The sequence below is a fragment of the Polypterus senegalus genome, chromosome 1, assembly GCF_016835505.1.
Source record: "Polypterus senegalus isolate Bchr_013 chromosome 1, ASM1683550v1, whole genome shotgun sequence".
Classification (NCBI taxonomy): Eukaryota; Metazoa; Chordata; class Cladistia; order Polypteriformes; family Polypteridae; genus Polypterus; species Polypterus senegalus.
Window position 1 is genome coordinate 314,839,028 of NC_053154.1, and position 24,340 is coordinate 314,863,367.

At 42.2% G+C, this 24,340-nt stretch overlaps 1 protein-coding gene across 1 annotated transcript in view; it reads right to left on the reverse strand.

Annotated features, from left to right (window-relative positions):
- Window positions 1-1,487: 1,487 nt before the first annotated feature.
- b4galnt4a (beta-1,4-N-acetyl-galactosaminyl transferase 4a) overlaps window positions 1,488-24,340 on the reverse strand; it is a 443,680-nt gene continuing 420,827 nt past the window's right edge. Inside the window, exons 16-20 of the mRNA XM_039738621.1 lie at window positions 21,608-21,761; window positions 18,134-18,206; window positions 16,809-16,962; window positions 4,250-4,376; window positions 1,488-2,675 (exon numbers count right to left, since the gene is read on the reverse strand). Of these exons, the coding sequence (XP_039594555.1) occupies window positions 2,561-2,675; window positions 4,250-4,376; window positions 16,809-16,962; window positions 18,134-18,206; window positions 21,608-21,761 (623 nt within the window). The 3' untranslated portion in view covers window positions 1,488-2,560. The remainder of the gene's footprint in view (window positions 2,676-4,249; window positions 4,377-16,808; window positions 16,963-18,133; window positions 18,207-21,607; window positions 21,762-24,340) is intronic.

The following is a 24,340-nucleotide window of genomic DNA, read 5'->3' on the forward strand; positions in this document are numbered from 1 at the left end:
CTGCAGGCTGTTATGGTATTATGTATGTTCATGTATTTTATTGTCATTTTTGATTTGATGGGATTTGTTAACCCCAGTGGGGACATTGTCTTTTCTCATGATCTTTGGGGGTCAGGGCACACAGTCAGCCATTGTACAGTGAGCACCCCTGGATTAATTTTCTGTTTAAGGGTCTTACTCAAGGAGTAGGATTCCTTCTGACAGTAATGGGATTTGAACCGGCAACCTTCCAGATACCAGCGCAGGTCCTTAGCCTCAGAGCCACCACTCCGCCTGTTTTAGAGTTAATTATTGAATGATTATACGTTTTATTTTTTTACGTCTTTTTCTGTTACGTTTATAACCATGTAGGGTCCCCTTTGAATGCAACTGTGTTCCTTGTTCTTTGTAAATTGAGCCGTATGAGGCGGGACCTCCATCAGGCTACATAAATAAGCCAAGAAGGCTAAGGAGTGGGAACCATTTGTTCTCGCAAGACATTCTGTGTTTTTATGGACTGGGTTTTCTGTTTTTTGGATCGTTCCAGGTCTGCCCTGGATTCTTCTTTTCGGGACTTGTTTGCTTGGGATTGTCCTTTGGCACATTCTTTTTGCTGATTTTGAGCATTTTTGCTACTTCTTCTATTTATGGTAAATAAGATTATAGTTTGGGATTCTCTTTACATGCCTGAGTTTGCAAGGTTTTGTCTCCCTTTTTGTATATTTTGGGACTCTTATACTGGCCAGTTCAAATGAAGAGAGAGCCGAGTCGAAAGGCAAAGTTCTCGATCTACAGTACCATCGGCAAAGGCCATGAGCGAAAGAACTAAATCGCGGATATAAGAAATGTGCTTCCTTTGCAAGATGTCTGGGCTCGGCCTTAGAGACGGGATTAGGAGCTCAGAGTACAGCCGCTGCTCTTCGGTATCGAAAGTTGACGTGCTTCAGGCTTCGGATTAAGATGCCTCCTTGGAGAGGTATTTTGGGGCCTGTTTACAAAGGAGGAGATCTTGGGGAAGACCATAGGACATGCTGGAGAGTTTAGCTGGCCTGGGAACACCTCATTATAACACCAGAGGTCTTGGAGGAGGTGGTGGGGGAAACAGACGTCCTGAGTTGTTCAGACCAGACCTGAACCTGGATAAGCAGTAGAAAATGGATGGATGAATGAGTTAATAGAGGGACACTTATGGTCTCTTTGAACGTTTAAGCCAGCTTCCCATTTTTGAGGCCTGCTAGGCTGCAAACCAGCAATTAGCAGTTGGAGTAAACTGGATTAGGGTGGGCACAAATAAAATTCTATCAGTTAAGGGTAAATTTCGCACAAACATTAGGAAGTTTTTCTTTACACAAAGAACAATAGACACTTGGAATAAGCGACCAAGTAGTGTGGTAGACAGTAAGACGTTAGGAACTTTCAAAACTCGACTTGATGTTTTCTTGGAGGAAATAAGTGGATAGGACTGGCGAGCTTTGTTGTTCTGAATGGCCTGTCCTCGTCTACAGTGTTCTAATGTTCTAATATAGTACCTTCCATGTCTGTCTGTCTGTCTATCTATCTTCTCTCCTTCCAGGTAGGTTAGTGAAGGTCCTAGCCTTCCTTTTGTTAAACACTTCAGTAGCCTCGCACCATTTTTGCCATGTCTGGTACTCCCTATCACAACACAATCAAGAACCAAATACAAGATGGCTGCACACAAGTGTCAGCAAAATAATGAAAACAAAATGAATCGACTCTGCGTGTTCCAAAACCCCTAAGTCATAACCTTTTGAGAATCGGACTCGGTGGCCCGAACAACAGGAAAGTTCATGTAGGGCCGCAAAGGTTGGGCGGCAGCACATAACGGAATAACGAATCTGAGCCAAACGGTATGATGGCTGTCACCTTGAGGATCACACTTTGAGAACCACTGTTGCAGGGGGATGCCAATCCATCACTGGGCACAGATACATCCGATAAAGTCACCAGTAAACCTGACAGCATGTCTTTGGACTTTTGGGTGGAAACCCTTGAGTTGGTTGGGTTCGGTTAAGGGGGAAAAACATTCAAACTCCTTGGAAGGCATCCCAGCGAGAAATGAAACTGCCATTTAAGTGCCACCGTGCATTCTCTGCCCAAGTGAAAGACCAGCCAAGCTCCATGTAGACAGCGAGACTGAGAGTTCGTTCCTTCCAGTTTACTTAACCCAGGGTGGCCTGGGCCTAGCAAGTCACTCCTCAATAGTGCAGTTGCTCTTGCTTTGTTAGAATGGAGTTGTTATCCATATTGACGATCTCAACAAAAAGATTTTTTTTTTGTATAAATAATTCTTCTTTAAAAAAAGTAAAATTTCCTTGAGTACTGATTAAATAACTGAAAGCAGCTACAACAGATGCAATGCGTTACTCATTTCAGGGCAGTAGACAAAGCGTCCTTCTTGCTGGTACTTAGCCAAAGGGTCCTCGACGCGACTCGGTCGTCCATCAAGACTGCCTGGTGCAGCATGCAGGTAGGGTGGCTCTTATTTTTTATTCTCATTTTGTTTTCTCCTTCTGTAAGTTGCTTTCTTTCCCCTGCCAGGAGTCGGAGTCTGGCGCACTCATTAGCCCTTCTGGCCTTTCTTCACTTGGGAATTCCACATGCCTCGTTTGGAGTGATAGTAATGGAAAAAATTTCTGAGCCGCAGTCTCTCCACTTCTAGGCCATTTTGAAGGACGCTGAGAAAAAGGAATAACATGGCGTTAGACAAGGGAGGCCGATTCGGGGTTAGTTCATGCTCTTCACACATTGCATACCACTGAGAAGGTGGAAACAGGTAAAAGGGTGAAGCGGCTGAGCTGATTGGTGTTTTTTCTGATACATAAAATGGAATTCTTGTGACACTTTCTGTTACGGTGCTGTCAGTTAGTTTAGTTAATGGTAAGGTGTGAATTTACTCAGGGAGGCTGGGAGACACTGTGAGGGAACAGTGCTAACACTGCACCATCTTGCCACCCTATCTATCTATCTGATTAAATAGTGCCTTTCACATCTATCTATTAAATAGTGCCTTATCTATCTATCTGTCTATTATATAGTGTCTTATCTATCTATCTGATTATATAGTGCCTTTCACATCTCTCTATCTATCTATCTGATTATATAGTGCCTTTCACATCTATTATATAGTGCCTTTCATATCTATCTATCTATCTATCTATATATCACTTTTCACATCTATCTATTATATAGTGCCTTTCACATCTATCTATCTATTATATAGTGCCTTTCATATCTATCTATCTATCTATCTATATATCACTTTTCACATCTATCTATTATATAGTGCCTTTCACATCTATCTATCTATTATATAGTGCCTTTCATATCTATCTATCATATAGTGTCTTTAATCGTTCTTTATATATTGCCTTAAATTAATCTGTCTATCATTCTTTAATATACTGCCTTAAATATTTCTATAATAAAGGGCATTAAATCTATTATATGGTGCCTTTCATAACTGTCATATAAGGCACTATGTAATAGGTAGATCTAGTGCATTAAATCTATCTATTATATAGTGCCTTTCAAATCTGTCTATCTAACATATATAGTCCCTTTTATATCTATCTAACATATAGTACCTTTCCAATCTTTCACATCGATCTATCTTTTTGTGTATTATATAGTGTCTTTCCTATCTATCTACCTCTAATATAAGGTACTATAAGGCACTATGTGATAGGTAGATTTAGTGCCTCAAATCTATCTACTATATAATCTCTTAAATCTATCTTTGTATAATAAATTGCCTTAAATCCATAATATAGTGCCTTCATACCAATCATATAAGGTATAAGGCACTATGTAATAGATAGATAGATAGATAGGAAAGGCATTATATAATAGATTTAAGACACAAAATCTATCTATCTATCTATCTATTATTTAGTGCCTTTCATATCTATCTATCTATCTATCTATCTATCTATTATTTACCCTTCTATAATAAAGGGACGTAAATCTATTATATGGTGCCTTTCATAACTGCCTACCTAACTGTCTATCATATAAGGCACTATGTAAGAGGTAGATTTTGTGCCTTAAATCTATGTATCTATAATAAAGTGCCATTCCTATCTATCTACCTATGTTATGGTGCCTTTCAAATCTGTCCAAATGTCTGTCATATAGTGCCTTTCACATTTATCTCTCTATCTATGTTATATGGTTCCTTTCATTATCTAGCTTCCCCCTTGAAACTTGACACCAATTCAGCCCAAGTGCCACCCTTTTAAAAGCAGCTTACCGATCCAGCAGCTCCCAGTCTTCGCCGCCCCACTGATCGCGGAACTCGTTTGTATTCATCCCTCCAATCTTGTCAAAATCAGACTTGTAGATGCCAAATAATCCAAATCCATTCACCTCCCAGTAGCCTGAGGAGAAGACCAACAAAGCCAAATGAGTCCTAACGTGAATCAACAGATGTCCACTTCTTAAACTTTCTTTGTTCTGAAATTATTACGACTTACACAAAAGTAAAGCAGGTAGTGATGAGGAAATGCAGGAAAGTGAATATTAGGACAAGAAATGTGTTTGGGTATTCAAGCAGGCTGACAAGGCTGGGATTATAAATACATGAAGTGGCAGAGGGCACCAAATATTCAAAAGAGAAATGAACCTGCCATGTCTTTTACTAGATGGCCTATCCTTCCAAATGATTGGGTTCCGGTGTCTCATTGTTAGCAGGGCCATCAAATCAGCACACGGTCACGCAGTCTCCATTGACAAACATTGGGTCCTCCTGAAGAGCTCAGTGTCTTCAAACGTGCCACTTTCATAGGATGCTACCTTTGCCACAAGTCAATCCATGAAATTCCTACTCTGCTAGATCTTCCCCGGTCAACTGTAGGTGCTGTTATTGGAATGTGGAAGCGTTGCAGAGCAATAACAGTTTAGCCACAATGGTAGACCACTCAAACTTCCAGAGCAGGATTATCAAGTGTTGACCTACATTATCTTCTGCTGCATCACTCATAACAGAGTTCCAAGCTGCTTCTGGAGGCAGCATCAGCACAAAAAGTGTGCGTTAGGAGCTTCATGAAAATGGGTTTCCATGGTGGTGCAGCTGTACCCAAACCTAAGACCACTATGTAGCAATGTGGACCACCACTGGGCTCTGAAGCAGTGGACCCATGTTCTCTGGAGTGATCATCATTCTGATGGACCACGCCGGGTTTGATGCATGCCAGGAGAACACTACCTTCTGGATTGCATGGTGCCTACTGTTAAAGTTTGGCGGAGGAGGGATAATGGCAGGTTTCAGCCCCCTTGATTCCAGTGGTGGGTACTGTTAATGTCACAGCATACAAAGACATTTTAGACAATTGCGTGCTTCCAACATTGTGGTGGCAGTTTGTGAAGGCACTTGTCTGTTCCAGCATGGCTGTACACCTGTGCATAAGGCCAGGTCCATAAGGACATGAAGGAACCTGCGTGGTCTTCACAGATCCCTGCCGTCAACCTCACTAAACCGGAACGCCGATTGTGAACCCAGTCATCTCATCCCAACACCAGTCCCTGACCTCACAAATGCTCGCTTGGTTGAATGGGCACAGATTCTCACAGACGCACTCCAAAACTCTGCGGAAAGCCTTCCTAGAAGAGCAGAGGTTGTTATAAGGGGGACCAACTCCATATTAATGTCCATAGCTCTGGAATGGGATGCCATATAGTGTACAGTATATCAATTAGGAGAAACTAACAGGGGAATTTACTGAGGAGACCAATGAAGCAGACATTGCAGGTTTTCTAAATGTGTGGAATTCATTTCTGTGAAAGCGGAAGTGATGTCATCAATGGTGTCGGAACCGTTCAGGATTTCCCGTGGATGATCTGCAGAGGATTGAGAAAGAAAGTCAGTGCACCTCACCACCCCTATGGTGGTGGTATGGTTTGGAACTACCATTATTCAGGCCCTTTATCTGCCTCCCAATCGCACGGGTGTGACAACTGTCAACATCTTGTTTTCTTATTTTTACTGCTGACATGTTGTGTTTTCTCACGGCCATGGCCGTCTTGTTCATCATTACCTCTGGTTGGTAGTCCTGTGATTGGTGGCAGCACATCATTGTGATGTCTGCCAGCTCCTGATGCTATGTTTTCATTTTCTACTCTTCATTTTGATCCTTTGGACAGTCAATTTGGTTGACGACATTGCTGGTGCCGACGGCTCATGGATGTGAATCAGGACAGTCTTCTAAATGTTCCGATTGAGAGCTACAAGTTGTGCATGAAAAAAGTCGACCTCGAGATTTTGATGAATCTTGGCGTTTTAGACCTTCCTGAGACCGAAAATACCATTTTTGAAATTCTGTCTGTCTGTCTGTGTGCAAACACGATAACTTGAAAACACTTTGACCTCGGTGAGTGAGTTTTTGTACATCTGCTTTATATCAAAAATAAGGAATCCTATCAACTTTTGGGCCATTTCCGGCAACTGGAGGTGGTACTTCACCTGAACACATTTCAGATATTTTCAGGTAAACTGTGGCTATAAATAAAGATTTATGATTGAAATTTCATGTGGATATTAGAACGGATGAAAAATAAGCAGATATGAAATTTGAGAAAAATCACACAACCGGAAGTGGTACTTTACACTAAATAGTTTTGTGAATTTTCAAGTAAACTATGATTATAATTACAGATAGATGATTCAAATTTTGCATTGATATTTATAATGATAAAAAGCAAACAGATATGACATTTGAGAAAAACTACTCAACCGGAAGTCGTATTTTATTTAAACAACCATCAGAATTTTTTGTATCATGGAAATATAAACACAATATTAAAAAGTGTATTCAATATAACGCATATTCTTTCAATAACTATTATTAATTTCACTTTAATTTATACGTCATCTTTTTAACAATAACGTGGAAACATTGAACAAGCCATGTAAATATAAAGATGTAATAGGAACAATAGGCTGCTATGTCCCCGTTGTGTTCCTGGTAATACAGTGGAACCTCAGTTTGCAAGTAACTTGGTTTCCGAGTGCTTTGCAAGACAAGCTAAATTTTTTTAATAAATTTTGACTTGATAAACGAGCGATGTCTTGCAATACGAGTAGGATGAATACACTTGGTCTGCTGAGCGTCATGTGATCACAACTGAGCTGATGGTTCTTCTCTCTCACGCGCATCTATATCTCCTTATCTCGCTCGCTCGCTCACGCGTGCGTGCATGTGCATCTGTCTCTGTCTCTGTCTCTCTCTCTCTCTCTCTCCCTCTCTCTCCCCCTCTCTCGTTTGCGTATCTCTCTCTCTGTCTCTCTTGCTCGCTCGCGTGTGTGTGTGTGTGTGTCTGTGTCTCTCTCTCTCTCTCTCTCTCTCACTCACTCTTCTCTCTCTCTCTCTGGCAATCGTCTCCTATTCTCCATTCGAGTCTGCGTGCCTCACTCATATAGTTAACATCCGTATGAGCGTATACTGTTTACTACAGCATTGTGACTGTGTGTGTGTGTGTGTGTGCGCAAGTGTGTGCTGTGAAGTACGAGTCCCCATCATGCACCCCAAAACTTGAAGCTGAGTCTCAGTACTTTTAACAACACCAGCTTTATTCAGCACGGTTATTTATTGTAGCGGGATCTTTATAATGTTCCTTGTATCGACCATTGATGACAGGTGCTTATAGCATGTCTGCGATCTTTTCGGATTTGCTTTTACGGTGAACTGCTGCAGAGCTGGGAGACTGCGATTGCTTTGGGACGCTCTTCTGCGTGTCGTCCCGTTGGGTGGAATCCCACAAGAGTTTAGAAACTCACTCACACCAGCCATGATTCTTTTTAAGTGCAGGTTAATTTGTTTTATGTATTTTTACTTTATATTTTGTATTAATCGTTTTTATATGAATAGTTTTGGGTTGTGGAACGAGTCATCGGAGTTTCCATTATTTCTTATGGGGAAATTCACTTTGATATACGAGTGCTTTGCACTGTGAGAACGTTTCCGGAACGAATTATGCTCGCAAACTGAGGTTCCACTGTACATTTAATTTTAGGATATTCTTTTTTTATTTCCATCATTATCATAATTCAATGTAACTAAATGCAATTTTACTTTTAGCAATTTATTGCAACAAATATCATATAATACTGAAACTTTTTCTATGTTTTTCGGTAACTCTTTTCATTTTGCACGTAATCTCGTAATGCATCTGGAATCATGAAAAAACCTAGTCTCCCTAAATACGAAAATATCATTTTAATACAAAGTTTGATTAGAAATAAAGATATTATCAATTAATAATGATGAGAAACAAAGAGACAAAGACGCTATTTGAGAAATGTGGTGTAAATGGAAGAGGTTCTGATGACCTGCTCCTCTATCTCAGTATACGAGAGAGTCGAGGGGAGCGCACTCCCGATTTGAGACTTTGGCTTCTGTGTGGGGCTTTGATATTTTTTTGCGATGGTTTGATTGATCGACCACCGATGTAAATCGGCTGATTTTCTTCTTGAATGACTCGATTGGTGATCGGTAAATTGGCCGATTTCTAAAAATGACTTTTTCCGTATCTTCTTCTTTAAGCTTTATGGTAGTTCAGTTCCTTTATCTGAGGTATTATAGCAGTTGAGCGAGTGCTCATCTCAATTTACTCTGAGAATTTGTCGTAAGTGGCATCAAACTGGCTGTAGCACAGCCCCATAATGCATTTCCTGGTTTGTCTTTGGTCTCGCTGTGTCGTCTTTAATGTAAACCCTGTCGCCGCAGAAGCCCTAACGGCACTGTGGAGGCAAAAAACAGGCACATTGGACAGACGGCCCTAAGGAGGACCTGTGTGGGGTCCGGGCCGTTGCAGTAAGTTCCGTGAGGTTGCTAATGTAAATAGATGCTAAATGAAAGTTGAAAATTCATGTGTAAAGGTAGAAGAAGGAACGAGACTGAGCAAAATCTTTGTGGCAGAGAATACAAATGTAGTCTGTCCACGGCCAGACAGGAAACGGACTCATTTAAAGGCTGAACCCCTTGTCACAGATGAGCGGGGACACTGCCCGGCCGGGACGCCTGGATAATCCCCGAGTTGGACAATACTTCTCCTCGGCCACGAGAGGGCAGCCGCCCGGGGCTATTTGAGGGCCACAGAGATGGAGCTGGGATGCTCATTATGAGAGGACGTGGCCACCGCCAGCCAGGGGGTGCCCGGACAGTTAGAGAATCCTGGATGGCAGCACTTCCACCACACCAGGAAGTGCTGCCGGAAGCAGTTCCAAGGACACCCAGAGTGCTTCTGGAGGCTTTCCTGACACTTCCGCCACACCAGGAAGTGACGTCAAGAGGAGCATCTGGGGCTCATCCGGGTCATGATAAAAGGGGACACCTCCCTCCAGTAGTGGAGCCAGAGTTGGGAGGAAGGAGATGAAGCTTGTGAGGAGGGGGACAGGAGGTCAAGAGAGAGGAAGAAGAAGAAGATGAAGAAGATAGGATGAGAGTTGGTGAGAGAAGGCATTGTGGTGCTGAAAATATAAATAAAGAAGTGTGTTTTGGACATTCTGGTGTCGGTCTGTCTGTGTTCAGGGGTTTGCTTTCCACACCCTTTACAATTTGGAGGTGACCGCCTCGAAGACTTCATTGGCCGATGTGCTCTAGGTGAGAAGCAGACGGGACAGTCGAGAGAATTTAGATTGGGTGAGCGGAAAGCAATCTTTATTTTTTTAGGATAGCACGTTCTGGAGACTCTGACAAAATGCGAAAGAGAAAACTACAATTTCACTTATGAAGGCGACAGAACTGGGTGCACTTTGGCTGTTGCCTGCGGTCGAAGAGTTTTTTCCGTTTGTGTTATTTGTGCAATACTGTATATGCGTTGTTCTAGCAGGGGGTGCATTTTTGGATTTGACTGCTCGGATCGGATAATAGTAGTTTAGTGCCAGAACACAGGAGGGCGATGTTGACCTCCTCTCTGCCGCCGGGAAGATCTGACGGCTTTACCGCCTTTGACGTCACTTGACGTCGCTGGAAGTCCTTAGAGGTGGAAGCACCGCCATCTTGAATCCGTCTACTTGGAGACTCGCATCAGCGAGTGTACTTTATGTAAATCTGGAGGAATCCACCAGGTGGCAGTACAAGATATCATCACGGTGAGAACAGGTTCGACTTCGCTGTCTTGTGAATTGCCTGGAACACCCATTAAATTCCGATGACACCTTACCGCTCTGAAAAGGATGTTTAATGATTAAATCCATCAATCCAGGGATGTGTCCAGCAAGCATTGGGCACGAGGCAGAAACAATCTCTGGACGAGGCATCAGCTCATCACTAGGTGAACACAAGCACTCACACTGGCGTCATTTTAGTGTCACCAAATCTGCATGTCTTTAGAAGGAAACCCAGCATGAAAACACGTCAACATGTAAACTCCAGGCAGGGAATAGCAGTGACTTGACTCCATACGAGACAGCAGTGCTAACATGTCACCCCCATGTGTGTAATTATTAACAGTATTCATTATTTAAACGAAATTAACGATTTATCTTGAAAATGTTATGTAATGTAAAATGCATTTGTATGTCGGCATTTTGCTGCACCACATCGAGCCATTCATCAAACATAGAATCGCGCACATCGATCCTGGAGGATCCACATAGTGGCTGTCTGTCACATGTAGATCATAGACATAGAATTACTAGAAGGCGCATGACCAGCAGCATCGTACGTCAACGTCACCGCCATATTGCGAGTGGCACTGCTGTGGAGTGAAGTAATGCGTAATGTGCTGCTTGGGATTGTGCAAACCGCTGTACGCTCCAAACCAGATCCCGGGGGATTACATTTCATAGGTAAGGCTGAACAATTGTTTTGGTTATATTTGGCCAATAGAAAATCCTGTTTTATAATCTTAGCACTCAAGGTCACCTTACAATAAAACGAAACAACATTAGTAACATTAAAACAAGAGAATGAAAAATCAAAAAGCAATAATTAGCAAACAAACAAAGATAACTGGCAGTAACAGTGCAGAATTCACAATCGGTATGCTAGTTTGAAAAGATAAGTTTTGAGGGTAGTTTTAAAATGTGTTATTGAATCGAGCTGACAAATATGAGAGGGAAGAGAATTCCCGAGTTCAGGAGCACCAGGAGAGACTCGAGCTCCCATAGCACTGAGTCTGACGTGTGGTACAGAAAGTCGAGCTGCAGAGGAGGATCTGAGTGAGCGAGAGGAGTGTCAGTCTGGAGGAGATCGGCGAGGTATGGAGGAGCTTTAAATGTTCACTGCGATATTGTGTATTGTATTCTGTAGTGAACAGGGAGCCAGTGAAGTTGGGTGCGATATGTTCAGTGGATTTACAACAGCAGGTTATTATCATGGCAGCAGAATTTTGAAGAAGTTGTAAGCGATGGATACGTTTTTGTGAGATGCCAGATAGAATAGCATTACAGTAATCTACATGTGAGGTGACTCGGCCATTAACCAATACTTCAGTACTGTGTTTCGTAAGAACAGGACGAAGTCTACAAATGTTTCAGAGATGGAAGAAGGCAGTCCGAGAAATGTTACTATATGGGAGGAATTATTTAATAATAATTATTATTATTATTTAATAATCGCCATTATTATTGTATAAATGGATATAAATAAGATTCGCCAAAATCTGTTGTATGTAAACAATACTGTTTAAAACGTTATTGTTTTTTTCATCAGAAAACCCAGTTACCACGTCTACCTGTATTTGTTTAAATGGCACTTTTACCACTCGCAACATGGCGGACGCTGACGTATCGTGTCGACTGGGCAACACAGTGAATGCGGCGTCTGTCTACAGTATATATGTCTATGATGTAGATAGTAAACAGAGACTCTGACGTCACATTCCGACTTTTATCACACTGCGCCCCCCAATTTTTTGCTGGTACTGCAACCCGCGCACGCATGGCGTTAATTTCTCAGGACTTACCATGCCATATTTATTTGTTGAGCACTTAAAAACACAGCATTACAACTGACCAAAGCGCTGTACAGTTACAACAAGCAGGACTAAAAGCAAAATACAGTAATCCCTCCTCGATCGCGGGGGTTGCGTTCCAGAACCCGAACCCCCCGCGATAGGTGAAAATCCGCGAAGTAGAAACCGTATGTTTGTATGGTTATTTTTATATATTTTAAGCCCTTATAAACTCTCCCACACTGTTAACATTATTAGAGCCCTCTAGACATGAAATAACACCCTTTAGTCAAAAGTGTAAACTGTGCTCCATGACAAGACAGAGATGACAGTTCTCTCTCACAATTAAAAGAATGCCAACATATCTTCCTCTTCAAAGAATGCGTGTCAGGAGCAGAGAATGTCAGAGAGAGAGCGCGGCTCGCAAAGAAAAGCAAAAATCAAAAAATCAATACATGTGCTTTTAAGTTTGCCGCGGCATTTTTCAGAGGAGCGTCAGTATCTTCTGTGCAAACAGCCCCTCTGCTCACATCTCCTCCGTCAGGCGCAGAGAAGTCAGAGAGAGAGAGAGAGAGAGAGCGAGATTAAAGCAAACAATCAAAAAATCAATAAGTGTGCTTTTGAACGCACCGCGATAAAGCGGCATTTCTTAGAGGTGCGTCCGTATCCACTAGGCAAACAGCCTCTGTGCAAACAGCACCTCTGCTCACAGCCCCTCCGTCAGGTGCAGAGAATGTCTGAGAGGGTGAGAGAGAGGCAGAGACAAGCAAACAATCGAGCACCGCACGGGAAGCATATCTTATAGCACTGAGGAGTTTTAGTTAATATGTAATACATGCTCTAATTGGGTAGCTTCTAAGCCATCCGCCAATAGCGTCCCTTGTATGAAATCAACTAGGCAAACAAACTGAGGAAACGTGTACCATAAATTAAAAGACCCACTGTCCGCAGAAATCCGCGAACCAGAGAAAAATCCGTGATATATATTTAGATATGCTTACATTTAAAATCCGCGAAAGTCGAAGCGCGATATAGCGAGGGATCACTGTATTAAAAACAAACATTAAGAGAGAATTAAAACAGAGATACTAAAAACAGGTCAGGGGACCAAATAAAATAGAGAAAATAGCAAAAGGCAAGTGCAAAATGAAACGGGTTAAGAATTAAAAGCCAATGTGAAGAAGTGCGTTTTTAGGCGAGATTTGAATGTGGCGACTGAAGCGGCTTGCCTTAACCACTAAGGGCAGGGAGTTCCAGAGCCCGGGTGCACAGACGGAGAAAGAAAGCCCTTTCAGCACGAGCTTTAAAACGTGCCTTGGAAACGGTTAGGAGCAGCTGATCTGCGGATCTATGAACACGAGGGGGATTGTGACAATGGAGCAAGACACTCAAATAGGCGGACGCTAGACCGTTTAATGCCTTATAGGTGAGGAGGAGAATCTTAAAATCGATTCTGAATCTAACCGGCAGCCAGTGTAGGGTTTTCAAAATCGGTGAAATGTGTTGGATTCTGCTACTTCCAGTTAGAAGCCTTGCAGCCGCATTTTGAGCCAGTTGGAGTCTAGAAAGCGTGGCTTTACTGATACCAAAAAGGCAGGAATTCGAGTAGTCAAGCCGGGACGTAATGAATGCATGGATTACTGATTCCAGGAGGTGGTTAGACAGAATAGGCTCGAGTTTGGCGATCCGCCTTAGATGGAAAAAGCAGGATTTTACTGTGCTGTTGACTTGAGCATCCATTTCCAGGAACGTTCAGGACTTGTTTAGAGGACGTGTAAAATGAATGCTGGGAATGTGTGGCAGCCATGATATGGGCGCGTACGCGTTCTGAGCGTGAAGTATAAACGAGCACTAACACATGTTTAATGTTTAGTCAGAGAGGCTAGAAATAGTTAGAAAATACCAATTCAATTCAACGTATGGGGGGTTATAGGAACCTCCCATAGATTATGCACTAATGTTTAGGAAAACATTTATATAACTTAAATAACTAGCAAACGGCTCTTACACCGGAGTTTGAGTGATGCTTCAGCGTTTAAACATTGCTGGGTGAAAAAAATGCAGCAACAGATGGCGCTTATGCAGCGGGTGTAAACGTCACCTCCTGCGTAGAGACTTAGTGTTGGTACACCTGCTGTTGTTGACGTACAGGCAAACACCCCCCACACCCCCCTTTAATTTACCGGAGTCTCCGGCCCCGTCCCGCTGGTGTACTGTACGGCCTGCTAACTCGATAGCTGCGTCCCGAAGGGGTGAATGAAGCCAGGACTCTGTAATTAGCAGAATGCAACCGTCCTTAACAATCTTATTCACCGCCTTATTTGTGAGGGATCTTGCGTTGGTGAGAAAAACACTCGGAAGAGGTCTGCTTCTGCCTTTGTCCGCCAGGATGTCGTGGAATTGGAGGAACTCAACTGTGACAGTCCATTTGCTGCACAGTCCTATTTTATTACCGCGCTTCTTTTAACTACACCTGTTTGTCGTCTGGTACCAATCTTGTCATTGATATTTAACCCACTTGTCCAAATGACTTGAAATGTTGCACACTTACTCACTTCCGATGACAATACATGAATCAATAGTCAGTTTCACTGACTGATCAATTAATCCATGTTAATTAAGAAATGAAATTTTTATAGGAAGAATAGTTCAAGATTTCACCAATAGACGCCGCTAGTAACAGATAGAAATACTAAAGGAAGTGTTAAATATCAATTACAAAATTATACTAAAACAAACCCAAGACTAAAAAAATTAATTATATATATATATATATATATATATATATATATATATATATATATATATATACACACACAGTGGAACCTCGGTTCACGACCATAATTCGTTCCAGAACTTTGGTTGTAAACCGAGTTGGTCGTGAATCGAAGCAGTTTCCCCCATAGGATTGTATGTAAATACAATTAATCCGTTCCAGACAGTACAAACTGTATGTAAATATGTAAATATATGTAAAGATTAAGCACAAATATAGTTAATTACACCATAGAATGCACAGTGTAATAGTAAACTAATGTAAAAACATTGAATAACACAAAACACCCAGGCTCCCTGCTCAGCTATAGGAGCTGGCTCGCTCGCGCTCCCTCCCTCCCTCAGCTACAGGAGCAGGCTGGCTGACGCGCACGCGCACACACACACACACACACACACACACACACATCCTCCCCCTATCCTCCCCCATCCCTTCCCTGTCAGCTGCCCCCTCTCTCTCTGCGCTTGCTCGCTCACGCTCTCTAATCTCTCTGTAGCACGTGCTCGCGCAGCATTTTTTTTAAAATGAGTTTTAAGCACAGCAGAAAAAAACGAACATTAAAACAAATCCGAAGTGCAGTGCATGCAAAAACCAACTCGCAAGCAACCAGAAAAGAAAGATTGCAGGAGATCACGCTATTAAACTTAAAGCCTAATCGCTGTAAACACTGTTTTTAAAATGAGTTTTAAGCACAGCGGAAAAAAAGAACATTTGAAAAAAGATAAAAGTAACATTGCAACAAATCGCTTTATGAACTGAAAAATTAACTTTTGAAAAATCCGTAATACAAAAACCACCAAGAAAACTAACCTTGCATGAGTCGAGTTCTGGCATGAAGTGTTTTCCTTCAGGTGTTTTCTCTCTTGTGATTTCTTGGGTTTCTGGTGCTTTTAGCTGGTAGGAGTGAAAGCCTCATGCAGCCATTCCAAAAACAAACTCCTTGTGACCCAATCCTTCGTGTTTGCGCCCCACATTACTGGCAGTCTGGCTTTGTTTACATTGTGCTGCTTGAAAGCACGAGGGTTCTCCGATTGGTAAATGAGTAAACTGGTAAACATTTTTACCAGGTTTAGCTCCTATCATCATGAAAATGACATCACGTATACATCTCAGTATTTTAGTTATTCAGAGAGCTGTAATATCACAAATGTAATGGACTCTGTGTCCAGTTGGAGGAAGAGAGCCGGTTTAAGAAGCAAGTAGTGATTCACACACATAGAGCACATACGAGTAGAAGATCAAATACAAAACAAAGCATTTAACGTGCTACTTTAATTACGATGTGATTTTGAGAAACTGGTTAATTAAACGATTTTAAGATGAAGTTTACGATGTTCTACTAAATGACAAAATAAACTACGTGATTAAAGTGGAAATGTCGAGATTGAAGTTGACATTTCGTGCTTTTTCCCCACCGTTTGCCTTTTTTCACTGTACCCTAATAAGCTTTCATATGACACTCAGACAGTGGGCTTACAACTCTTCTTTTCATGGCGACTTTGATATGTGACTTCTTTTTTATTCCCGGCACTGTGCGATTTTGTGAACGTGGGCTTTCAAGTTTCTCCAACACGCTATGCCACTCGATCAACTTCCTTTTGTTGATTATACCACAGTTTATTTGAACAAATAGTATATTTTTCCTTCGCCTCCACTTGGTATTCGCTGAAATTCTTATATTTTCCCTGTGCTTTTCCCATTGTCTTTTCACAGAAGGCTGCGCTTAAGGGCGATTTATATTGATTTGCATATTCAAATAGGCGTAATTCTGGGAGGATTTGGGGCGTTACATAATGCGCGTGCACGAGCGTTAGTTTTCATGCTGATCGGGATTTATGTAGCGGAAGAACGTGGAAGTTGGAGTACGCACAGATTCCTGCATCTGGATTTTTCTGTGCGTAAGCACATTTCAGCTTTTGTGCTTACGCCATGTTATAGTGCGAGTTCTACGCACGGCGTTATACATGAGGCCCCTGGTCTTGTGGTTAAACATGGCATCCTGAGGACCTTAGCATCGTGCCCAGCCATAGTGCAGCAGGGAACTTGGGTTTGAACAGATGAAGGTATGCCAGGGTGTGAGCGAATGTTACACTTAATGTTCATTAAATCACAGGGCTAGAAAACTTTTGTTTCAGCTTACCATCTGGCTCCGTAGGAGAGCTGCCGCAGGCCAGCCTCATGACGATGGGGGCATAGGCCAACCTGCCCTCCACACAGTGCTTCCTGATGCTTTCCAAGATGTTGGAGGGGAAGTGGATGTGCAAGTCACACAGGAACAAAATACTGTGGCTGTCCTAAAAATAAAAAAAGAAAACACAGACATCATAAAATGTTACTTACAGGCAGCTCTGGAAACATGAAATACAATCAGCAAAGGGGATGATAGATAGATAGATAGGAAAGGCACTATATAATAGATAGATAGATAGATAGATAGATAGATAGATAGATAGATAGATAGATAGATAGATAGATAGGAAAGGCACTATATAATAGATAGATAGGAAAGGCACTATATAATAGATAGATAGATAGATAGATAGATAGATAGATAGATAGATTTTAAAGGCACAGGATTAAGTGTCTGTAAGTCTGTTCTGTAAGTCTGTAAGTCATTCCATAAACATAAGGATAAGTGTCTGTGAGTCTGTGTATCTGGGTGTCTGTCCGGTTGCTATGTCTCTTTGTCATTCCAACAGATGGAGCATCAAAAACACTTGTATTCCTGAAATGTATTACTACAAATGTCTGTGAAGTGCGATGTATTGGAATGACAAACACAATGCACATGTCTGTTATATGCCATTTGGTACAAGATCTGTAAAAGCAGTGTTAATGTTTGTGATGTGCCATGTGCTGGAATGGCAAATGCAATACATTTTTTTACTACCTGCATTACAAAATACATTTCAAGAGATGGTACACTGCAATGTTAACGCTGAGGTCTGTGACGTTGATCACTCAGATTTCAACACGTCTTAGGCGAGTAGCACAGCTGGTATGTGTAAATCACAAGGCCGAGTCCACCCCACCGACTCCCTGTATTAGTGGCCTTATGTTTTCCTTCAAATAATCCTGTGCCAGCTCTCATTCTTCACATCAAGATCACGGTGATCCCATCTTATCTGAGCTCTTTTAAATGTCATTTCGATTTTTGTCCGTCATCAGTTCTTTGACGTAATGTCTTCTTAAAGGCACCCAGAGGTTTAATAAATGTTTATTAGTGACAGACGTGTGTTACTGAGCTCAGTGCTAAACGGGGGCATTCTGGTGGGCCCCATTTGTATGCCCCTTATTAACATTTTAGCGGGTTGTTTAGATACTGGCATTTTGGAAAACTTCAGAAACCCACTGACTGTGAAATGCATGTATGCTTACTAAATGGTCCTACGCGGATTTTGTGTGTTGTTTCTTCCCCTGTTGTGACAAAATCCCATCATCAGGAATGATGAAGTCAATGCTTACCTCAACGCTGTCCACTCCAGATTGTAGTCCAGCTGACCGCTCAAAATTGCCCTCTTTCCTCATGTAGTGATAGCTGAGAAGACAAAAGACAAACTCTTAGAAAAGGACTTGCGGCCTTAAAGAAGCAAAGGCGACACAGTCAGCAGATATCGTTACACCGTCCTTATTCCGGAAAACTTGAACAACTGAGACTTCGGAGCTACTTAGGTAGCTGAACAATCAGCCAAAAGGGTGAGGATGTACAGTGCCCTCCATATTATTTCAATGGCAAATATCATCCCGTTATATAAAAAGGGTGACAGGGCAGATCCAAGCAACTAAGCCTGTAAGCTTAGCGTGCATCAAAGGAAATTGAATGGAAGGAATTATTAAGGATAAGATTGAGCAACACCTGGCAAGGACAGAAGTTATTAGGAACAGCCAGAAGAGGGAGGTCGTGTTTTACTAACAGGCTGCAGTTCTATGAGGAGGCAACAAAAAGATACAATCAAAGTGGAACTTATGATATTATTTATCTGGACATTTAGAAAGCAGTTGATAAGGTGCCACATGAGAGGGTGGGCATCAAACTAAAAGAAATTGGAGTTCATGGTCTGGTGGGCGAATGGGTGCAGAATTGGCTCAGACACAGGAAGCAGAGGGCGATGGACTCAGAACTGGCCGATGTTAAGAGTTGTGACCAGCAGGGGGCATTGCTGGGGTGCTGCTGTTTTTAATATCTATAAATGATTTAGATAGGAATATAAGTAACAAGCTGGTTACGTTTGCAGATGATACCAAGATCGGTGGACTGGCAGATAATTTGGAATCCGTTATATCTTTACAGAAGGACTTGGATAGCAGACAGGCTTGGGCAGATTTGTGGCAGATGGAATTTAATGTCAGTAAATGTAAAGTATTACACATAGGAAGTAAAAATATTAGGTTTGAATACACAATGGGCGGTCGGAAAATCGAGAGTACACCTTATGAGAAGGATTTAGGAGTCATAGTGGACTCTAAGCTATCAACTGCCAGACAGTGTTCAGAAGCCATTAAGAAGGCTAACAGAATGTCAGGTTATATAGCGTCTTGATATGTGGAGTACAAGTCACAGGAGGTTCTGCTCAACCTTTATAACACACTGGTGAGGCCTCATCTGGAGTCATGGGTGCAGTTCTGGTCTCCAGGCTACAAAAAGGACAGAACAGCACAAGAAAAGGTTCAGAGGAGAGCGACTAGGCTGAGTCCAGGACTACAGGGGTTGAGTTATGAGAAAAGATTAAAAGAGCTGAGCCTTTATAGTTTAAGCAAAAGAAGATTAAGAGGAGACATGATTGAAGTGTTTAAAATTATGAAGCGAATTAGTGCAGTGGATCGAGACGGTGACTTTAAAATGAGTTCATCAAGAACACGGGGACACAGCTGGAAACTTGTGAAGGGGAAAATTCGCACAAACATTAGGAAGTTTTTCTTCACACAAAGAACGACAGACACTTGGAATAAGCGACCAAGTAGTGTGGTAGACAGTAAGACGTTAGGAACTTTCAAAACTCGACTTGATGTTTTCTTCGAGGAAATAAGTGGATAGGACTGGCGAGCTTTGTTGGGCTGAATGGCCTGTTCTCGTCTAGAGTGTTCTAATGTTCTCCTTTATTTAGCTCCCTGCTGTACAGTTTAAAATTACAAATCAGACAATTCAAACACCATAATTAAAGTGCACATTGCAGACTGTCATTTCAGGGGATCTGCAGACATTTCGGTCGCATCACACTTTTTCTAAACAGATCCCCCTTTTTAGAGCACCACAATATTTGGTGTCTCAGGTGTGTTTCATGGTTTTATAAGACTAGGGGGCTCCGCTTCGCTCGCCCACCCACGAGTTTGTTTTACTGGTTATACAATTTAAAGAAATAGATAGATAGATAGATAGATAGATAGATAGATAGATAGATAGATAGATAGATAGATAGATAGATAGATGTGAAAGGCACTATATGAGATAAGTAGATAGATAGATAGAGAGAGAGAGAGAGGGGTGAAAGGCACTATATGATAGATAGATAGATAGATAGATAGATAGATAGATAGATAGATAGATAGGTGAAAGACACTATATGATAGATAGATAGAAAGATAGATAGATAGATAGATAGATAGATAGATAGATAGATAGATAGATAGATAGATAGATAGACAGATAGATAGATAGATACTTTATTAATCCCAAGGGGAAATTCACATACTCCAGCAGCAGCATACTGATAAAAAACAATATTAAAATAAAGAGTAATATGCAGGTAAAAACTGACAATAGCTTTGAATTAAATGTTGTTGAAGTGGCGAAAGAAATTGGTAACCACGCTGCTGCATTAAAATCCGATGCGTCTGAGAAACTGGCAGGAGATTGGAGGAGGCAAGAAAGTGTAAAAAAAAAAATGGTGGACTTTAGCCAGGACATCAGGATACCCCCTACTCTTTATGAAGGATGTCCAGGGATCTTTTATGACCACAGAGAGTCAGGACCTCTGACATCTGAAGGACGGTGCCATTTTTACAGCCCAGAGTCCCCGTCACAGCATTGTGATCCACACTCAGACCACTGGGTCAGCGCCCCCTGCTGGCCTCACCAGCACCTCTTCCAGCAGCAACCCAAGCTTTTCCTAGATGGTCTCCCATCCAAGTAGTGGCTGGGCCCGCACATGCTTAGCTGCAGGTGGATGACCCCTTTTCTGACGCACATGTGCTATGGCTGCTGACATACGGACCCCTAAGGACACTGCAGGGCCAATTGGTCAGTTCTTCAGCTGGAAACATCGCTGACAGGAAATTTCACAGACTACATGAAGCAAGATGTTTCTAGATAAGTAATTAGAAATGTATCTATGGATAAATTAAAGAGTGGTCTGCTGTTAATTGAGGGACCCCTCACGTGCTGTAATAGACACCAGAGGGCTATTTAAGTCACCCATTGGCACAGCTTCTCTGCTGTGGCATTAGCTTTTATTCTTCCCATCCCACTATTGGAAACATTTGCAGTAACTCAGTTTTGGATTTCTCTGATTTTAAGTTCTGTCGTTGTCTGAAGATTTTTGAGTGTTGGACAACCACTTCTGAGGCGCAGATGGTACGGATGTTGGGTTGGTACAACTGCTACTATGAAAAAAATTAGAGTTGGCAGTTAACTGGCACATTCTTGGGGTGGAGAAGTAAAATGAGAGCACCATGGGGAAGAAAACCACACAAGAAGAGCACACAGGCAGTGATGGCTCTGGATTTGAACACAGTCTCCTGAAGTTGTCACCATACAGGTCAGGCTAAAAGACAATTTCCCCTCAGGGTTCAAAATCAACATCAAATGCCACTCAGCATTGGACTCTTTACACACATAGCATCTTCCCAGCATTCAGTTCCAGACCACAAATTGAACATCTGGGGTATGGGATGATCTGCCGACACGCACTCACACCCACACAGAAGTGTGCTTCTCATTACCGGGGGACTTTACTGTCCTTCAGAGCCTGCTCCACGTCCATGTCATCACTCTCGAAGTCCACAATGATGATGCTGAAGTTGTCGTCTTTGGTCTCCTGGTAAAGGAGCTCCATGTCGGTGATGAACTGCTGCACCCAGCGAGCCTGGTTTTTCACTGCATTGGGTGGAAACAAAGATGGCCAATTAGAATTTAAACTGAGCAACAGAGCTGGGCTTTTGGGCCCCCCAAAAAAGCACTGGAACGTTTTGCAACAAAATATGGGAATGAACTAAAAAGAGAAATGTTGAGTACGAAGAGGAAGGATTTGACAACAGCCGTGAGAGGAGCGAGAGAACTTAAGAGATCAACAAGCAAATTACAATCATAGAGAAAAACAAACATGCCAATTTTTGCTAAGGGGGTGTGATTCTAAGGAGTGGCTTAGCAGGGTGCCCAAACTTTTGCACATTTTTATTTTCAGTTCATCATCTATATCATAACTGTTCATTAACATTAAAAATGACACTGTTGTAATTTTCATAACTCTTTCAGGGTGAACGTCGACAGCAGGAGTTGAAGGCTATCGATAATCAGCTGTAAATATCAATAAAAGTCAACATTACCTTATAGGCAGACGCTCTTTGCTACGAGGACTTTTAATTCGCATTGACTTGACGTTGAATCCCTGCGCGTGTGTGAGTAGCGTAGAGTAAACCACGTCTAGAATGGCATCATCGTCGGGCGAGAGAGTGAAATGAATGCACAAGTGCCTTATGTATTTGTGTATTATCACTGAATCAGACTCTGACTTATCAAACTCTGATTTGGATGCAAGCGATCAGCTTTGTCACACACGAGTGATTGGGGGCAGCTAAAGGACCCGACAACCCGCGTGGAACCACAAGACGGGGGACACAAGGCAGCGTGTTAACACCTCTCTCTTTGTTTTACCAAGAAAGACAAGCAACAAAAACCCACGGCACCTTGAATTCATGTCGAAATCCTCTTCCAGACATCCGAGGAGCTTCTGCATTATTCCTAAACCCCCCTGATGACTTCACTTCCGGTCGTTTACAGATGGCGTCACCTTCATCTCAAGATCCTCCTTGTCATCCTCCCTTCATTCCCACTTCCGTTCCCCATCACATAACTTGCTCCGTGTAACTGCCATTGTCTGTCAATTGTTTATTACAAACCTGACCGTTGCTACTGAACTCTCACGTTCTAACTGTGGCTTACAGTATACGCCAGGGGTGCCCACACTTTTTCGGCTTGTAAGCTACTTTTAAAATGACCAGGTCAAAATGATCTACCTATATTAAAAATGCTATATATATATATACAGTATATATATACTGTATATATATATATATATATATATATATATTGTGGACGCGGCCCGGACACAGACAAGCGGACATGTTGTAAATCACCACCACACGTTTATTAAGTCAAAGTGTACACACAAACCCCAAAGTCCTGGCCAACACACCATGCCTTCTCCTTCGGGCCGCCTCATCTCTCTCTTCTCCTGCCTCATCCTGCTTCCACCTGACTCCAGCCTCGACTGACGGGAGACGGCCCCTTTTATAAAATCCCGGATGAGCTCCAGGTGTGTCCCGGCATTCCTCCCTGGACACGCTCCAGTGTGGCGGAAATGCCGGCTGTTCTCCCGGAAGCTTTCCTGGTGTCCCTCTTCTTCTTCCCTCCAGCACTTCCTGGTGTGGTGGAAGTGCTGAGGTCCAGGGTCCTCAAGGCATTGGGGCGCCCCCTTGGCGGTGACCACGGGTCCCTACAGGGTTGGGCTTCCAAGCCCCCAAAAGCAACCAGGAAGGCAGCCCCCACGTGATCCAGGGTGGGTGTAGACCCTCTTCCGGTCCCTCAAGGCGTTTGCCCCTGACATCCCTGACAATATATATACTGAGTATCAGAGGTGGGCAGTAACGAGTTACATTTACTTGAGTAACTTTTTAAAAAAATTGTACTTCTAAGAGTAATTTTACTGCACCATACTTTTTACTTTTACTCGAGTACATTTGTGAAGAAGAAACGCTAGTCTTACTCCGCTACATTGGGCAACACTCGACTCGTTACTTTTTTTCCATTAGATAAAGTCTGACAGACAATTTTCAATCTGCTCTGTGTTAGCAGATGCTGTCAAGTTGCACACACGCCTTCCATTGCGTCTCCAGCTCTGACGCGAGGTTTTGGATGTTGGCGCCGCAGCTTTGAGGACAGATGTTGCATTTTTTGTTTGAAAGCATTAACTGAGCTAATCATATTGACCGTGGTTTTCTCTTTTCCTTGCAGCTGTAAATTAAGCTCATTCAACATGTTGGTCAGATCGGAATAAAAATGCCAAGTCTAGCGGCCATTGATCGTTATTAAGTTGCTTGTATTCTTCATGTTTAATGCCAAGGAGAAACTCCTTTTTCAGCAGGAATTTCTCCCTAGCCATCTGTCTCAATGAAGGCATCTTTTATCATCCTGATATATACCTGATCAAAGCACCATGATGTTCCTACATTGATGGATTAAAGACCAGAAGTCCACATGACCGTCATCATCAAGTTCTTCCATGACAACCCTGAATACAATGAGGACTGACTGAGGTCATTGATGTTATTTTTTTCTCCAGCCGTCTGGAGTTTTTTTGTTTTTTCTGTCCTTCCTGGCCATCGGACCTTACTTTTATTCTATGTTAATTAGTGTTCCCTAATTTTAATTATTTATTTTGGTTTGTTTCCTGCCTT